The 17,287-nt window shown below is 58.2% G+C and overlaps 2 protein-coding genes across 6 annotated transcripts in view; one reads left to right on the top strand and one right to left on the bottom strand.

Annotated features, from left to right (window-relative positions):
• Nucleotides 1-18: 18 nt before the first annotated feature.
• Nucleotides 19-13,362, top strand: Arhgap45 (Rho GTPase activating protein 45). 3 transcript variants are annotated; one of them, XM_050123547.1, is made up of 23 exons: nucleotides 19-231; nucleotides 2,037-2,361; nucleotides 4,575-4,718; nucleotides 4,825-4,909; nucleotides 4,995-5,067; nucleotides 5,172-5,238; nucleotides 5,314-5,451; nucleotides 5,541-5,605; nucleotides 5,747-5,857; nucleotides 5,939-6,019; nucleotides 7,374-7,562; nucleotides 8,050-8,187; nucleotides 8,667-8,857; nucleotides 8,951-9,075; nucleotides 9,173-9,250; nucleotides 9,337-9,441; nucleotides 9,523-9,695; nucleotides 10,085-10,273; nucleotides 10,348-10,485; nucleotides 11,040-11,266; nucleotides 11,351-11,561; nucleotides 12,160-12,244; nucleotides 12,556-13,362. In XM_050123547.1, exons 1-23 carry the CDS (start codon nucleotides 91-93, stop codon nucleotides 12,876-12,878), a joined length of 3,402 nt encoding a protein of 1,133 aa, XP_049979504.1. In that variant the 5' UTR covers nucleotides 19-90; the 3' UTR covers nucleotides 12,879-13,362. The 3 variants fall into 3 exon arrangements, with proteins under 3 accessions (XP_049979504.1, XP_049979506.1, XP_049979505.1); XM_050123549.1 differs by lacking the exon at nucleotides 19-231 and adding an exon at nucleotides 727-1,009; XM_050123548.1 differs by lacking the exon at nucleotides 19-231 and adding an exon at nucleotides 1,032-1,194.
• A 2,966-nt stretch (nucleotides 13,363-16,328) lies between these two features.
• Nucleotides 16,329-17,287, bottom strand: part of Polr2e (RNA polymerase II, I and III subunit E) — a 4,790-nt gene continuing 3,831 nt past the window's right edge. For 2 of the 3 annotated variants that reach the window (XR_007588905.1, XM_050123535.1), the window contains exon 4: nucleotides 16,329-16,776. The gene's annotated coding sequence lies outside the window, so the exon portion shown is untranslated. Of the gene's footprint in view, nucleotides 16,777-16,935; nucleotides 17,012-17,118; nucleotides 17,278-17,287 lie in introns of those variants that run through there. The other variant, XR_007588906.1, reaches the window with a different exon arrangement.

Below are 17,287 nucleotides of genomic sequence, written 5' to 3'. Positions count from 1 at the left end.
CTTTTCTGGCCAGACCAGAAACCCACCTCAGAGCCAGCCAGCCAGCCCTCATCCTGAGACAACTCCCAACCCCACCCCAGCCGTCCAGCTATGAGTGGGGGGAAGCATGGGACCCTCAAGGGGCTCCTTGGCTGGGTTTGCGGTTGGACCAGAGCTTGGAGAGCGGGACTGGGCACCGCGGGCTGTGGCCTTCCTGGGCTGTGTCCTGGAGAGCCACCCAGTGTGGCTGAGGTCAGTGGGGGTCTGGATAGTTAAGGGGTGGGGTGTCTAAACTAGATGGGCCTCCGGGAGTCACCCTGAGCGGCTCAAAACTGGGATGTGGAAGGCAGGGTGAGAACAGGAGCCAGGGGGGACCTGCAGGGCAGTGGGGCTTCCGGGCTGTAGGATGAGAGGGGTAGAAGCCAGTCGGGGCACCTTCCTGTCCTGTGGTCTCCAGGAGGCTGTAGGAAGTGGGGGTCACCTGCAGGAGGTGTCTGCTGGATCTGTGTGAGCCCCCATTCCTCCTCTTCTGTGTCCCCGTGTGTGGCTATGCGTGTGAGACTGCTCTTCCTGACAGCCTCTGGGACAGTGCGTCCCAGCAATGATCCCAGCAATGGCTGCAAGGGGAAGATGCCCGCTGTGGGGAGCCCGTGTCAGAGCCGCAGTGCAGAGAGCCCTCTCAGAACCAGCACCCAGGACAGTCGCACTGGGGGCGGGTCTACAGTATCACCTCCCTCCCCCCCTCCTTCTGCTGGGGGGCCTTTTCCTGTGTTGGGGACTTGCGCACCAATGAGGGCCAGGCCCGTCACGTGGGTCTGACAGCTGGGGAGGGGGTGGCCCTGAGCAATGTGGTCCAGAGCCGGCCAGCCTCAGGAACTGCAGGGTTGAGAGGCCCAGACCTGCTGCCCATACCTGAGGCCACGGGACTGGCTCCACCATGTTCTCTAGGAAGAAGCGAGAACTTATGAAAACCCCCTCTATTTCCAAAAAGAACCGCGCGGGGAGCCCCAACCCACAGTCTTCCTCAGGGGTGAGTGGAGCCCAGGACGGGCGGGGACTCGGGATGACACCCACAGCCCGTGGCCACTGCTAGGCACAAGGTGCGATTACGGCATCATGCTGGGCCCCCGGTGGGGAACCCGCACAAGCTACAGTCCCCAGCAGGCAGGATGGCAGGCGGCGCGACGAGGCCTGAACCTGGGAGTCCGCTTGACGGTAGGAGTGGCCTTTGGTGGCCACCGAGCCACCCGTCTTTACCAGGAATGACTCTGGGCAGTGGGCAGAGCGGGTACTGGAGCCCACGGACGTGTTTGATTCTCTGGAAGTTGGAGTTGAAGCAATTTAAGGGTCCTGGAAGCCAATGGGGAAAAGGGTGTGGGATTGGGGTACAGGTGTGCAGGGCAGATTTAGGGGGTCTCTGAGTTTCTTCAGGACTTGAATATGCCTGCTGAGCTGTTGGGTGTTTGCAAAGTTTAGGGGTCTCTCTACCGGGTCTGGGGGTGTGCAGGGATGCAAGGGCCTGATAACTCCTGATCCAGGTCTCAGGAGTTAGCCACTTCTGGAGAGTGGACACGCATGGAGAAGTCTGGGGTGGCTAGAAGGCAGGAGACCCACGAGGGCCCTCCCCACCCCCACCAGGAAGTGGGGTGCCCCTCCCTCCTGTGCCTACACAGGCCCCGCCCCAGGCTGTGGTTTGGGTAGAGACGGTTGTTTGTGAAAGCTGAAAAGAGGAGGATGTTGGGTAACAGGTGTAGGGGGGGAAGCTTTCAAATTTCTGCCCCCTGACCTCTGACACCACGAGTAAGTTCTGGGGAAACTGAGGCAGTGTCCAGGATAAAGAATCTCCCTTGGAGCTGGGCGGTGGTGGCCCACACTTTTAATCCCAGCACTCGGGAGACAGAGGCAGGCGGATCTCTGTGAGTTCAAGGCCAGCCTGGTCTACAAGAGCTAGTTCCAGGACAGCTAGGGATAGACAGAAAAACCCTGTCTCGAAAAACAAAAACAAAAAAGAAAAAAAAAAGACTCCCCCTTGATTCTTCTCCCCTATACCCTCCCAGGAACTGTCCAAGAGGGAAGGTCCAGAGGCTTCCGGTCTGGAGCCACCAGCCACATCCCTGTCTACGGGGGCCAAGGCCACAGGCACACTCAAAAGACCCACCAGCCTGAGCCGTCATGCCAGTGCCGCTGGCTTCCCACTCTCAGGGGCTGCCACCTGGACTCTGGGCCGGGGATACCGAAGCCCCCTGTCTGCTGCCAGCCCCGGAGAGCCACCCAGTGAGGGACCTTTCCCTGATGGTGTAGAAGACATCTCAACCCTGTTGGCTGATGTGGCCCGCTTTGCTGAGGGCTTGGAGAAACTCAAGGAGTTTGTGCTGCGAGATGGTGAGAATTCCTGGCTGGCACAGCTTAAACAGGAGATGGGCAAGCTTTGCATCCCAGCGCCGAGGCAGGAGATCTCTATGAGTTTCATGTCAGCCAGAATTACACAGTGAGACCCTGTCTCAAAAGGGGGGAGGGAGAAAGAAAAGAAAAGAACAGAATAAAAAAAGAAAAAAGAAAAAGATGAAAAAGAAAGAAAAAAGGAAAGGGAGGGCCACGCGGAGGCTTCGAATAGGTTGCAGGGAAGAGGTGTTCGCATCGACTCGGTTCTGAGGGATCTGTAGGACCTACGGAGGTGGGGGGAATGCCTTAGGCTGCTGCGGAGGCTGAAGGACCTTGGGTGCAATGTTGTGGGCGCTGGGGGAACTTGGAAGGTGTTAAGGCAGAGGACAGAGGACTCACTGGGAGTGAGTGGCCCAAGGCATAAGGTTCCGTTTTCTCCTGCACGCGGTTGCTGACGGCTCCGTTTCCTCCAGAGTTATTTTCACCTCCTTCCTGTTTGTCTCCAGCAGCCCAGAGAGATGGGTCAGGCACCAGCCTCAGCGCCCCCACTAGCTGCTCCCCGGAAACCACACGTCAGCGCCCAACCCCACTCCCCCTCAACCTCCCCACCGCACAGACACAGGGAGATGGAGACCTGGGCCCCGCCTTATGGGGGGGGGGGGCTTTCAAGGCGGCTCCCAGAGAGGATGGGAGCAGCCGGTCTCCGGAGAGGGGGCTGAGTCTGCTTTTCTGGGGAAGCCCTAATCTACTGGCCTTTCCGCACCCAAGCATCCTTGGATGTTGGCCTGGAGCGCGGGGTCACCGGCTGGCTGTGACACCAAGCCTTAAAACCTCTGGGGCTGGGTTTTTCTAAACAGGACAGGAACACAACCCCCAGATAGTCAAGGTGCATTTGAGACAGCAACTGGGGGGTGGACACAAGCCACCGCGAGGCCCTTTCTCTGGAGCCTTCTCTTGAACTGGATTTCCAACTCTGAGCCTCAGTTTCCCCGCAAACCCCACACTTATTTCCAGCCAGCCAAATTCCTCCTCCGTGGTTAGGCCTTGCGCGGGCCTAAGGAGCATAGGGGGTGGGACTGTTCCCAGAAGGAGGCGGGGCCTGACGACCGGCTTAAGCCGGTTTGGCTGTTGGCCAGCGGTCTGAAGACCCCAGACGCTCAGGACTCGGGTTCCCGGGCCACGCACTAGCTTCCGTCCTTTCCTGCATCCCTGAGCATGTGTGTCTGTGGGATGTTGCACCCGGTGCTGGACCACGGCCCCCAGCGCTGCCAGACGGGGTCCCAAGGGGAGAGGACAGTGCAAGGTGTGGGTCGCCCTACCCAGGGCCGGAAGCGCACACGCACGCACACGTGCGTGCTCAAGGCCTTTGCACAGCCCCCAGGGGTGGCCAGGGACTCCGCGCTCCTCTCGGCTGCATCCCGGATGTCATCACGCTTCAAAGGAGGCTCATGCGTGGAGCTGCAGGGACCCCGGCGACCCAAAGGGGTTCGTGGGTGCCTGCCTGGAATGTCCCAGGAGGCAGCGCAGCTTCCCAGTCCTCCGCCTCCCATTCTGGCCACAAAAAATGTGGAGGGCATCGCCTCCAGGGTGGCATTCCGCGGGGCCTGGTGCTGCAAAAAACCAGGGAGCGTTTCCAGGTTCTGTCTGGAGGGTCTCCTGTCCTCAGTGCCCTGTCATCTTGCCAAGGGCTTGTGCTTGCTCGTACTGTGCGGCGGAAAACCCCACCTTCCGATTTGGGACTTTTGAGGATGGAGGCCAGAGGACTGAGGTGTCATGGGCTTGTCATCCCAGGCAGGGTCCTTCTAGGGCTGTGACACAGGGAGAGCCGTGTGACCATTAGCAAATGGCTTTTGCTCTTTGGTTTGGTTTGGTTTTTGGAGACAGGGTTTCTCTTGTAGCCGTGGCTGTCCTCGAACTCACTCTGTAGACCAGGCTGGCCTCGAACTCACAGAGATCTGCCTGCCTTTGCCTCCTGAGTTCTGGGATTAAAGGTGTGCGCCATCGCCAGCAGCCTGTCTTTCACTCTTTGCGCCTCGCCTTCCAAGTCTGCAGAAAGAACGGGGAGGTGACACTACCTCCCTCTGGTTGGAACGCTGGGAGAGGGTGAAATTAACAGTTGCTTGGGGAAACCTCTGCCTCAGTTTCCTCACCTCACCTCTGGGAAGACTGGAGCCAGTCCCTTCCTTCTTAGCCATGCTCACTCTACCCTGCAGACCTCCTTGAGGCCCGCCGGCCCCTGGCCCATGAGTGCCTAGGCGAAGCCCTGCGCGTGATGCGCCAGGTCATCTCCAGATACCCACTCCTGAACACCGTGGAGACGCTCACAGCTGCCGGCACGCTCATTGCCAAGGTCAAAGGTCAGCCAGGGAAAGGCTTACAGGAGGGGGGGGGGTATCTGTAGCTGGGTTTTGCAGGGTGCATAGGGATTTGACCAAGCCCTCGTACCTCCTCTCCGCCCCTCAGCTTTTCATTACGAGAGCAACAACGAAGCAGATAAACGGGAGTTTGAGAAGGCCCTGGAGACCATCGCTGTGTCCTTCAGCTGCACGTGAGCCCGGGACCGTGGGGGCACAGTGGGGTCGGGGAGTAGAGCTCGTGAACCTCTGAAACGACACCCACATCTCACCCTGCAGTGTCTCTGAGTTCCTTTTGGGTGAAGTGGATAGCAGTACCCTTCTGGCCGTGCCCCCCGGGGACCCCAGCCAGGTAAGCGGAGGGCAGCCCACATGGGGAGCCATAGAGGGTGTCGGCAAAGAAGAGGCGGGGCAGAGGCTCCGCGTCCTGGAACAGGGGTGTTCTTCCTCACGCAGTCCATGGAGAACCTTTACGCACCCGGCAGCGAGGGGTCCCCGCCCAGTGTGGAGGAAACTGAGGAGGGTGAGTGCCTCTGGGGTGTGGGGGCCGCAAGGACAGAGGTGGTGGCCATCGGGACTGAGCACTGTCCCCTCATAGGCTGCCTGCCCCCTAAGGAGGTGGACATCCTTCTGCAGCGCTGCGAGGGGGGCGTGGACGCCGCCCTACAGTACGCCAAAGACATGGCCAAGTACATGAAAGACCTCATCGGCTACCTGGACAAGCGGACCACTCTGGGTGAGGAGCGAGGAGATACCAGGACAGGGTTGTGGGGGATCTGGGGAGGTCATTTCCGAAGCCTCATTCTGCACCCCCATCCCTGGCAGAGATGGAGTTTGCCAAAGGTCTACAGAAGATTGTCCACAGCTGCAGACAGAGCGTCACTCATGAGGTAGGTTGGGCTAAGCAGGTGGGGAAGGGGTATTTGAAGGATGTGTAGGAGTTCGACGGCCCTGGCTGCTCCCTCCTACTGCTTCTGAAGATTTCTGTTGGGTTGCATGCCGGCCTGGTGACCCGCCCTCTCGCCCTTCAGCCCCACATGCCCCTCTTGTCCATCTACGCACTGGCCCTGGAGCAGGATCTGGAGTTTGGTCATGGCATGGTGCAGGCCGTGGGCACACTGCAGACCCAGACCTTCATGCAGGTGGGCTGAGCCCCAGTGAGGTGGGCTACTGGGCAGGAATGCCACCCACGGCCCAGCGCTCATGGTTCCTGTCCCTCTTAGCCCCTAACGCTGAGGCGGTTGGAGCATGAGAGACGCAGGAAGGAGATCAAAGAATCTTGGCACCGCGCACAGAGGAAGCTGGTAGGGGCCCAGGGGTGGGTTTACAACCAGAGCACCCGTGCTACGGGGCATGTCCCCTGCGCTCAGCAGAGGAGGGAAACTGAGGCACACTCCATGTCTGTGCACATGGGTTCCATTTTTCTTTGGGGTGATTTAAAGGCACGAAGGTGGCTGGGGAGATGACTTGTGGAGAAACATGGGGACCCCATGCGGCCAGCACTCACATAAAAGCCAGGCATGGCAGTGCGCCTGAGTGAAACCCAGCCCTGGGGCAGCAGGATGGGAGGATCCCAGGGGCTCTGTAGCCTGATAACCGAACTGAATCAAAGATACAAGGGGGGGAGGGGCACACGCCTTTAATCCCAGCACCCAGGAGTCAGAGGCAGGTGGATCTCTGTGAGTTCGAGACTAACCTGGTTTACAGAGTGAGTGCAGAACAGCTAGAGCTGTGTAAAGACTCTCTCTCTCTCTCAAAGGGAATCAGATTTTAATTTCTTTTTATTATTTTTTATTTAATTTATTTGGTGAGGGTGGAGATGCCACAGCACAGATCTGGAGGTCAGAGAACAACTTGTGGGCATCAGTTCTCTCCTTCCACCCTACGGACCCAGAGATTCAGGTCCTTCATCGTGGGGGCAAGTGCCTTTCTTTACCTGTTAAACCAGTGGTTCTCAGCTCACAACCAAAAAGAATTTTTGTGATTTCATCACTGTGATTTTGCTGTTGTTATGAATCTCGATGTGAATATCTGATATGTCACCCCTGGGGAAGGAGACTTTTTTCATTTGTTTAGTTTTTTGAGTCAGGGTTTCTCTGTGTTGTTTTCCTTGGCTGTCCTGGAACTCGCTCTGTAGACCAGGCTGGCCTTGAACTCACAGAGATCCACCTGCCTCTGCCTCCCGAGTGCTGGGATTAAAGGCTGCGCCACTGCCGCCAGGCTTGAGGTTTATAACCCAGGCTGAGTTTGAGCTCTGCCTCTGAGAAGCTGAGTCTCAGCTGGAGCCCTGGCCTTCGTGTTTAGGTTTCTGTCTTTCAGCTGTGGGGTGCGGGCTTCCCCCACCCAGACCCGTTAGTTTCTGACTCAGTGTGTCCGGCCACCCCAGGGTGCTTGGCTTCCTGCCTGGGCGGCTCTGTTTTCATCCGGAAGACAGAAGTGAAACCTTCTGAGACCTGGCATGGGGAGCCAGGAGATGACTCAGTTTGTGTTTCTGTTCAGCTCCAAGTCGTGCCTCGGATTCCCTGTGTGATCCCACGGCACACACCCTCCCAAGTGTCCCCAGTCAAGGTCCCCTGCTGTTTGGGTGGGAATGTGGGGTCCTTGCTGGTGAGGAGGGGCAAAGGCTGCACAGGCTGGAGCCTCTCTTTTCTCTTGCAGCAAGAGGCAGAGGCCAACCTGCGCAAGGCCAAGCAGGGCTACAAACAACGCTGCGAAGACCACGACAAAGCCCGGCTCCAGGTGGCCAAAGCCGAGGAGGAGCAACAGGGCACAGGCCCAGGAGCGGGGACTGCAGCCTCCAAGGCCCTGGACAAGAGGCGGCGGCTGGAGGAGGAGGCCAAAAACAAGGTGCATTAGCAGGAGGGGCCTAGAAGACAAGACCTGGAGGAGGTGCCTCCCGGGACCTGCGCAGTTGCCACCTCCGGTCCTCTGTCCTTCCCACCACCTATGCCAGCTCCTTCTTACTATTTCTTTATTAATTTTTAACTGTACTGAGAATGAACCTCTGGGCCTTTACCTGCAAGAGCTCTGAACAACGCCCCCAGCCCCTCACTGGAGATTCCAGGCGGGGCTCCACCCTGACCACGCCCCCAGCCCCTCACTGGGGATTCCAGGCGGGGCTTCACCCTGACCACGCCCCCAGCCCCTCACTGGGGATTCTAGGCAGGGGCTTCCCTCATGAGCCACGTCCTTGGTTCTCTTAAAATGTATCTAGAGACAGTTTCTCTAAATTTCCCTGGCTGTCCGCCAGCCTCCCTAGTTCCTGTGGAGACAGTTGTGCCCATCATGCGGGTCTCTTCTGTGTCAAAACCCTCACTGCCCTTCGCCCCCTCAGGCCGAGGAGGCAATGGCCACTTATCGCACTTGCGTGGCGGACGCAAAGACACAGAAACAGGAGCTCGAGGACACAAAGGTGACAGCGCTGCGACAGATCCAGGAGGTCATCAGGCAGAGTGATCAGACCATAAAGTCGGTGTGTGGCAGGCACTGGGCAGGCTGAGCTTGGAGAGGTGGCTGTGGGCTGTGTTTGGTGCGTGTATGGATTCTAGTGGGGTGGTTGGGGTGGGGCGCGTCTCGGGGTCACGGCTAGGACATATCTGCCTGTTACAAGTACAGCAGGGTCTCAGCCAGGTTAGGGTGGCCATGGAAGGTGTCCTGGGCCAGGGGGCCGGACTTGGAGGGTCAGAGTGCAGGGGGCTGGCCTGGTTAGTCCTTTGAAGGGTGTGCTTTAGTAGCTGGGGCGGTCAACAGGGAAAGCTTTATGAGCTGCGGGGCTTAGAGGGCTGGAGGAGGGTCTGGTAGGTGCTGTACAATGGTGTGATTTGGGGTCAGAAGGAGGAGTGGAATGCCATTCAGACGGGGGAGGGGAGTGAGCTTGGGAGGGGCTTGCTGATATGGGCGTGACTACGGGCAGTGCCCACAGCCTCTGACTTCACACCCTGCTCCCCGCAGGCCACCATCTCCTATTACCAGCTGATGCACATGCAGACAGCTCCCCTGCCCGTGCACTTTCAGATGCTCTGCGAGAGCAGTAAGCTCTACGACCCGGGACAACAGTATGCGTCGCACGTACGTCAATTGCAGCGAGGCGAGGAGCCCGATGTGCGCTACGACTTTGAGCCTCATGTCTCCGCCAATTCCTGGTACCGCCACTGGGTGCAGCCACACACTTGCAGTGGGCTGTGGGTGGTATGGCTCTGGGTGGGGGAGATCCTCTTACACCTCTCTCCCACCAGGTCCCCCATCATGCGTACACGGAAGGGCAGCTTCAACCCTGAGGATGCTACAGGACCGGAAGCTGCAGGCAGTCCCCCCGAGGAAGGTGGCGCATCTGAGGGGGCTCCCAGCAAGGACCACAGGGGTGAGTGTACACAGGTGCACAGAGCAGACGCTGCGTTCAGATGGCCCCGCTTCCCCAAGTGGAGACAGTCTTTCCTCATCCCTCTTTCCTTCCTCAGCTGGACGTGGTCACCAGGTCCACAAATCCTGGCCTATCTCTATCTCAGACCCTGAAGTTGGCCTGGACGCCAGCTCAGGTAAAGAGGTGCCTGAGTGCATGTCATGTAGGGGAGTCCCTGGCCAGGCCAGCCTGGTTCTACTGTCTAACACCGTTTCCCATTAGGGGACTTGAAGAAGTTTGATCGCACATCGTCCAGTGGGACCATGTCATCCAGTGAGGAGCTGGTGGATCAGGAAGCTGGCTTGGTGGTCTCAGCCTTTGATTCAGGTGAGGGACACCCAAAGGGACCGCAACAGTGGGAGGCGCATGAACATGATTTATCCAGCTGGCCTTTCCTCCTGTCCACAGCTGACCTCAATGGTATGGACCCTGAGTTACCTGTGGCCATGCCCAGTGGGCCCTTCCGCCACGTGGGACTGTCCAAGGCGGCTCGCACACACCGACTTCGGAAGCTGCGCACACCGGCCAAGTGCAGAGAGTGCAATAGCTACGTGTACTTCCAGGGAGCTGAGTGTGAGGAGGTGTGTGGGGACCTGGAGCCCTGGGCCGGGGTGTCGTGAGGATGGGGGCTGGCATGCACGCAGCTCTGGGCTCCATCCTCGGTTTCACAAAGAGTAGGCGTTGGTGGTGCACCCCGTCAGTCTCCCCAGCTCCGGGGACGAGGTCGTAGGAGGCGGAGTTCAAGGTCCATCCTTTATAACAAGTCCGGAGCCAGCCTGGGCTACATGAGACCCTGCCTCAGAAAGATCAAAATGGACCGCTGAGGGCTGGGGAGGTTTTAGTCCGATGAGACACCTCCAGGCAGAGGGCTTGTCCAGTGCAGAGGCGCTAGGGTTTCGGAAGGAGGCTGGAAGTGGGGCCTGGCCTTTACAATGGGCGTCTGGAAGAGCCACATTTTGCTGTCCTCCAGTGCTGTCTGGCTTGTCACAAAAAGTGTTTGGAGACTCTAGCCATCCAGTGTGGCCACAAGAAGCTTCAGGGCCGCCTGCAGCTGTTTGGACAGGACTTCAGCCATGCCGCCCGCAGCACCCCTGATGGCGTCCCCTTCATTGTCAAAAAATGTGTCTGTGAGATTGAACGGAGGGCCCTGCACACCAAGGTGAGGCTCTAACACGGGAAGGGGGACAGGGATCTGGTGCAAGGCCTGCTTGAGAGTGACTGTCGGCTCCCCAGGGGATCTATCGGGTCAATGGCGTGAAAACGCGCGTGGAGAAGCTGTGCCAGGCCTTTGAGAATGGCAAAGAGCTGGTGGAGATCTCTCAGGCCTCACCCCACGACATCAGCAACGTCCTAAAGCTGTACCTGCGGCAGGTGAGGGAAACTGGGGGCGTGGTCTGTGGTAGAGGAGGGGCGTGGCCAAGGTGGAGCAAGGACCTGAGGGAAGTCAGGGGCTGCAGGGGAGGGGCCCCAAGTGTGAGTTTGAGGTGGTGGTTTGGGGTGGTATCGCAGGTGGGAGAGGGTCACAGCCCGTGCTAATAGATGTGGCAAGAGGGGTGGTGTGGCTATGGAAGGCCAGCATCCACGGGGGCCTAGCAGCATCTCGGCCTTGTGCCGGAGGGTGTGGCTATGTGGGAGGGCTGAGACAGGGTTGGGGTGGACTCAGATACTGCGGTGGGTGGGCCCCTAGTGTGATGGGCGTGGTCATCTAGGCAGGTGCCCGAATCAGGGTCTGAGCTGGTAGAGGCGGGGCTGAGTCAGGCTTGATCTATTAGGCGTGGTCTGAGGCGGGGGCAAGGCCTTAAGGCCATAGTGGGTGGGCACTAATTTCGGGGCTTGCCCAGAGCCTGGCAGGGGCCTGGCCGCGTCAGGTACTCACCCTTGCTAGGCCAGGCCTGTGACCTCTATCTGAATGTGTCATCCTGTAGCTGCCGGAGCCCCTCATCTCTTTTCGCTTTTACCACGAGCTGGTGGGGCTAGCCAAGGAGAGCCTAAAGGCAGAGGCTGAGGCCAAGGCTGCGAGCCGGGGGCGGCAGGACGGGTCTGAGAGTGACGCTGCAGCCTTAGCCATGGTTGGCCGCCTGCGTGAGCTCATGCGGGACTTGCCTGCGGAAAACCGGGCCACACTGTTGTACCTGCTGAGGCACCTACGAAGGTGAGGTCCCCGGCAGGGAGCAGAGCTGGCTGGGGGTCCCTGGAGACACCCACTCGCATCCATCCCTGACTGCTCCCACTCCAGGATCGTGGAAGTGGAGCAGGACAATAAGATGACCCCTGGGAACCTGGGCATCGTTTTCGGGCCCACGCTGCTGCGGCCACGGCCCACGGAAGCCACCGTGTCCCTCTCCTCCCTGGTAGACTACCCGCACCAGGCCCGTGTCATTGAGACTCTGATTGTCCACTATGGCCTGGTCTTTGAGGAGGAGCCAGAGGAGGTACCTGGCGGCCAGGTAAAGAAAACTATGGGTGGAGACACCCGACAAGATGGGGGTTCTGGGTACAGGTCAGTAGTAGACCACCAGCCTAGCCTGCAGGAACCCCTGGGTCCACCCCCAGCACCAGGAAGCCAGGCTGCTTTGTGGGTCTCTCATCCCAGCACTCAGAGGTGGAGGAAGGTCCAGGAGTTTCAAGGCCATCCTCAGCCACAGAACAAGTCTGAAACTAGCCTGGGCTACATGAGAACCTTATGTACCTGTATCTGAAAAACAAAAGCATCTTTAATCCCAGCATTGGAGAGGCGAGGCAGGCAGATCTCTGTGAGCTCCAGACCAGCCATGGATATATAGTGAGACCTTATCTCAAAAATTTAAAAATCTAAACCAGGCGATGGTAGCGCATGCCTTTAATCCAGCACTCTGGAGGCAGAGGCAGGCGGATCTCCAAAGATAGCCTGGTCTACAAGAGCTAGTTCTGGGACAGGCCCCAAAGCTACAGAGAAGGAAGGAAGGGGGGAGGGAGGGACGGAGGGAGGGAGGTTGGTTGGCAGGATGGAAATGGGCGTGGGGCATGCTAGAGCCAGCCCACCCCTAACACCTTCCCACAATTCAGGAGGGGGCATCCACCCAGTGTGCCCAACTGGAGACTGCTGAGGGCCTTGTCTTCCCCCTGCAGGAGGCTGAGGATGGAGGCCGAGGTGAGTGTGGCAGAGGGACCCGCAGGCCCTGACTAGTGGGTGCGGGCAGACAGCTTAGGCTATGTCAGTGTGGTGACATCTTGTCCATAAACTGACTTTTTCTTTACTGTGTTGGTGACCACCTACCCCAGGGAGGGCCAGTGAGGGAAAGCAGGCTGGGATGGTGTTGGAGTCCAAAGTGGCTGAGCTTTGGTAACAGACATTTCTGTCCACTGTGTCTTTTGGGTTCTGCTCTGTTTTTTGGTCTGTCGTCTGTGTTTTTATCTGTTTCTCCTCATCCCTCTCTCTGCATCCCTTTTTCTCGGCCACAGAATCCCGAATGGCGTCCAATGACTCAGACTCGGAGCTGGAAGAGGCCTCTGACCCACTGTCATCCTCAGATGCCAGCGCCCTGCACCGCCTCAGTTTCTTGGAGCAGCCGGAGGTTGAGGCAGGTCTAGAGGAAGGTCCCCAGAGCCGCAGTGGCAGTGAGGAGCAACTGGAGGGTGAGGATGGAGACCCAGGCCAGCGGCTGTGTGCCTTCAACACCAACCAGTCCAACAACACAGCACAGGTCCCTCTGCCCGCCATGCGGCTCCGAGGGGGGCAGATTACATGTGGTATCAGTGGGGACCGGCGGCCACAATTTGTCTGAACTGGGTTGTGATGGTGGCGACCGTCAGCCACTGCCAACCACTGTAAGGGAGACTAAGGCCCCTTGACTGGGAGGACTGGTTTCTCAGAACACTGAGAAAGGAACTTCAGGGCGCTCTGGTACCCTGGCACTGTCAGGTGTGGCTGATTCGGCTGGGCATTGGTCCCAGATGGAGTGAGCCTGTGCAGATGCAGCAGCTGGATTCCCACAGTCCCCTCATCGCTCCTGTGGTCCCCATCAGCCCAGGGTGCAAGCCACACCCTTCTTGGTCTTTCTGGATGGGCGCCCACTCAGGACACCGTGTAGTGGTGCAGGCGTGGCTTCTGTGTGCGGAGCTGGGGCAGCTCTGGTGTTGGGATTCTTGCAGAAAGCTGAGCTCGGATAGCGAGGCGCTGAGGGTACAGTGGGCCTCTCCCCAGATGCAGTAGTTTCGTTTTTCACATGCACCCCCATTTTGCTTGAAATAAAGTTCTTAACCATCCGAGCCGCTGGACCGGTGTGATATCATTTTGTTTCTCAGATGGGGTCTTGCTTTGTAGCCCTGGCTGTTCTGGAGCTCCCCATGTAAACAGGTTGGCTTAGAACTCACAGGGATCTGCCCACTTCCTACCCACTAGGATTAAAGGCTTGTGCCACCACAGCCGGCTGCATCTTATTTCACTTGTTCCCCTGCCCCCTATACCATAGGGTTTTTCTGTAAACCAGGCTGGCCTCAAACTCAGAGATCCTCTTGCCTCTGCCTCCCAATGCCAGGGCCAAAGGCATGCGCCAACCACATCAGGTGTTGGTTCTTGCTACACACCACATTTTAACTGTATCTTTGCAGTTCTGGGAAAGGATTCCTCTCCTCTGGAGCTTCAGCCTGGGAGTAGCACGGTGGTGGCCCTGGGACATGGACTCACCCCCTGCCCCTCATAAACTGGGGGTGTCACACACCTGTCGTCAGCACAGGGGAGGCAGGAGGATCAGGAGTTCAAGGTCTTCCTTAGCCACAGCGACACTGAGCAGCAGAGGCCATCTTATCATTCCAGTCATGGAAGTCCATGCAATTCTCTGCCACCGATACCAACCAGAGGGGACAGGGCCTTCCTTCCTGATGGGCGGGACCTGGGGGAGGGCTTCCTCATGAGGGGACCGGCCATATCAACAAACCACAGGCACAGATAAGATACTGAGGGCAGGGTGTCTGGAGCCGGTTGGGGTGAGCGCTCCGGGGCGGCCCTGTTCTTGGTAAACAAGACATCAAATCAAGGGAGTCTGACGTCAGTTCTTTGAGAGAGGAACGAAGACTGGCTAGTGGTGTGTGTATGCCTTTGTTGACCTCGATAAAAGCGTCACTTGGTTTTGTTTTTGTTTTGAGGCAGGGTCTCACTAAGTATCTCCGTTGGCCTGAAATGCAGAGTCCTCCCCGGTGCTGGGATTACAGTTGACACCCCCGCCACATCCCACCTTGAGGGTGAGAGGAGCCCTCCCCCACACTAAAACGAGCCACACCCCATCCTGATTGACTTTGCCAAGTGGCTCAGAAGCCCATTTCAGACACTAGATTATGAAAAGGCCACTGTGCTGGGACAGCTAGGAGCGCAGACTGCGTGGTGCTGGGCGTGAACCCAGGGCTCCCCAATGCTGGATGAGTGCACACCACCAAGCACACCCCGTCCGGTCCACTGAGTGACACATGAAAGAGGACTAGGCAAGGTGTGCTCCAGGCTCCGCTATGGCGGCCACAGAGCCGTGGGAGCCTTCCATCTCCAGGAATTCCTACCTGCCCACACCGAAGCTCTGTTCATTGGGATGGACACTTCCTATCCATGTCCCTACCTTTCCAAATCCTGTCAACAGGGATCTGAAGAGGCCTCTGGGAGTGAGACTCCCACACCCTCCCAGGTTGGACAGGGTTTCCCAACCTTCCCATTGCTCTGACCCTTCTTTCCAGTTCCTCACACTGTGATGACCCCACCATAAGATTACTCAGTTGCTACTTCATAACTAATCTGATCTGCAGGATGTCTACTGTGCGACCACTGAGAGCCACTGCTCTAGCGAGGGGAGGGGGGAGCCTTCGTGTGACTCAGGAAAACATCCCATCCTCTGTGTCTGGGGCGCCACAGGCCCGAAGGCAGGACTAGGAGTCAGCATCAGCAGCATCTTAGGTCTGTCCTGCAGAGCATCCCACTCTGGTCACAGACACCACTGAGGTGTGTGTGTGAAGCAAGGCAGGTGGTCCAGAGGTTAAAAGCACTGGCAGCTCTTCTACAAGACCCAGGTTTGGTTACCAGCACCCACAACCATCTGTAACTTCAGTTCCCAGGGATATGCGCCTCTGGTCCGCCAGCCAACCACATTCATAGAAACACACACCCCTGGGAGGCAGAGGCAGCTGGATCTCTGAGTTCCCAGCTAGCCTGGCCCACAGTGAGAAAGTACCTTGGCTGTGACCTCCAAAACACGCATACAGAACATCTAATCCCAGTCTCCTACAGGCAAGATGGGTAGTGGAAACAGGAAGACACCCAGGAAGCCTTCTGGTCGGCTAGCCTGGGCTGTCATCCTGTCCTCCACATGTGGGGCACACGCACACAGGCACACACCCCACCAGAAGTATAGGTAAACAAATCGTCAAGCCACCTGTGGCGCTGCACACCGGTCACCTCAGCACAGAAGGCTGGGGCAGGGCACTCAGTCTCAGGGCAGCCTGGTTGCAGACACAAGGAGACCTTGTCTCAAAACGAAGCCACTCCACGCATTAACAGACATTCTATTTCAGCAGCCAGGGGCAGTGGCCCTGTGTCCACAGGGAGGGGGGCAGTGTGGCAGAACCCCCCAAGGATATCCTGCCTCATGAGTGTGGAACAGTGGTAGGAAATGCATTTGCCCCAGAGGAAGGCTAGTCTGACGGCCACAGCCATCAGTGACTCTGGGGGATGGACAGTCCTGGAGATGGCAGTGCAGCCAGTCACACGGGAACCTGGGCACAGCTGCACTGCGCGGTAGGGAGCAGCCGCTGGCAGCCAGGTGCTGCGGGACTCTCCAGGACATGGGGCAGACACAAGCAAGACTGAGGCCAGCCTGTACTGAGAAGTGGGGATCTGTCACCCCAGCAGGACTTTAGGGTCACCACAACTACTTGGTGAGTTGGAACCCTGATTGTATGACCCTGTCTCAAAAATCAAGGAGGAAGACGGCTGGGCGTGGCCCAGGGGCAAGGAGGTTGCCTAGCACGGAAACCCCTTCCGGGCTTCACCACAGCAAGGCCTGCCTTGCGCAATCAGCTGTAATAGTGGACAGGGTTCTTGACACTCAGGCAGCAGACCTGTGTCTCACCTGATTCATGGAGGAGTGGCTGGGGCCACAGGGGCCCACATGGCATCCCCAAGCCGAGGCCACCCCCCACCCCCAGGACCAATCCTGCGCAGTTCAGCCTGAATTGACCAGATTTCCAAGAGAATGTAACTCCTCAAAATGTCTTTAGTTCTCAGAACAGAGTCCTACAGAATGGAGAACTCTATACAGGGCAGTGTGGGGTACAGCCAGTGCACCAACATTGCACAGGGAGGACTGTGGTGCTGGCTGCCCAGGGCCACATTCCCAAGGCACTGGCCAGGTGGGAACCCTCTAGTCAAAAGGCAAAGAGGTTGTGGCCGGTACCCTTGGCCCCACAGAGCAGCAGGCAGGGTGCTGGTGACGAGGAAGGGCAGATCTGCTGGCTCCTACGCGGGTTCCTTTCCTGTTTTCAGACGAGTTTCTCATACCAGAAGCTACCAGAGCGGCGACGGACCAGTTCTTGAAGTCATAAACTCACTTGAAGTTGCAGCAATCCTCCTGCAGTCTCCAGGGTGCTGGCCCACCTCCTGGTGATGGGGTTACAGCCTGCCCTCACGGGAGGTCAGAGGACAACCTGCAAGAGTCAGTTGCTCCTTTCGCAAGTGGGTGCACTGGGTAGTGCAGGCTGGGGGCTGTAGTGTCTTACCCAACAGTCCTGCTTTTCAGAATGGGACAGGGGTCTGAGCTGGGACCCTGGCAGAGCAGTGTGCTGGCCGGGGCAGGCGGGGCTCACCTGCTGTGTGCTACTGTACCAGGCGGTAGGTGATGTAGCGGCCGGCTGTCTCACTGGGCCGGATGATCTTCACAACCTGTAGGAGAAGGCAGGGCTGGGGTTGGCAGGGCCTGGGGCCCACTGTCCTCTGGCCACAGTGGTCCTGACCTCAGAAGGAGGGGAACAATGGCCACGGCTTCTCACCTGCCCCCGCTTGATCCCAAAATAGCGCGCCACTGGGTCCCCAGCCTGGATCCTGGGCAGCTGGCTTTCGCGAAGCTTGCTGGGACACCATTAAGGAAGAGGCTGGTGGGGCAGCACTGGGGTAAGAAGTCTGGAGTGGGGGGAGGGCGGGGTAAAGGATACTATCAAG

This window comes from Alexandromys fortis, unplaced genomic scaffold (genome assembly GCF_014885135.2).
Source record: "Alexandromys fortis isolate MF-2015 unplaced genomic scaffold, M_Fortis_MF-2015_v1.1 scaffold_221, whole genome shotgun sequence".
NCBI classification, from domain to species: Eukaryota; Metazoa; Chordata; class Mammalia; order Rodentia; family Cricetidae; genus Alexandromys; species Alexandromys fortis.
Note: the sequence above shows the minus strand (reverse complement) of the source record. Positions and strands in the feature narration are given on the sequence as shown.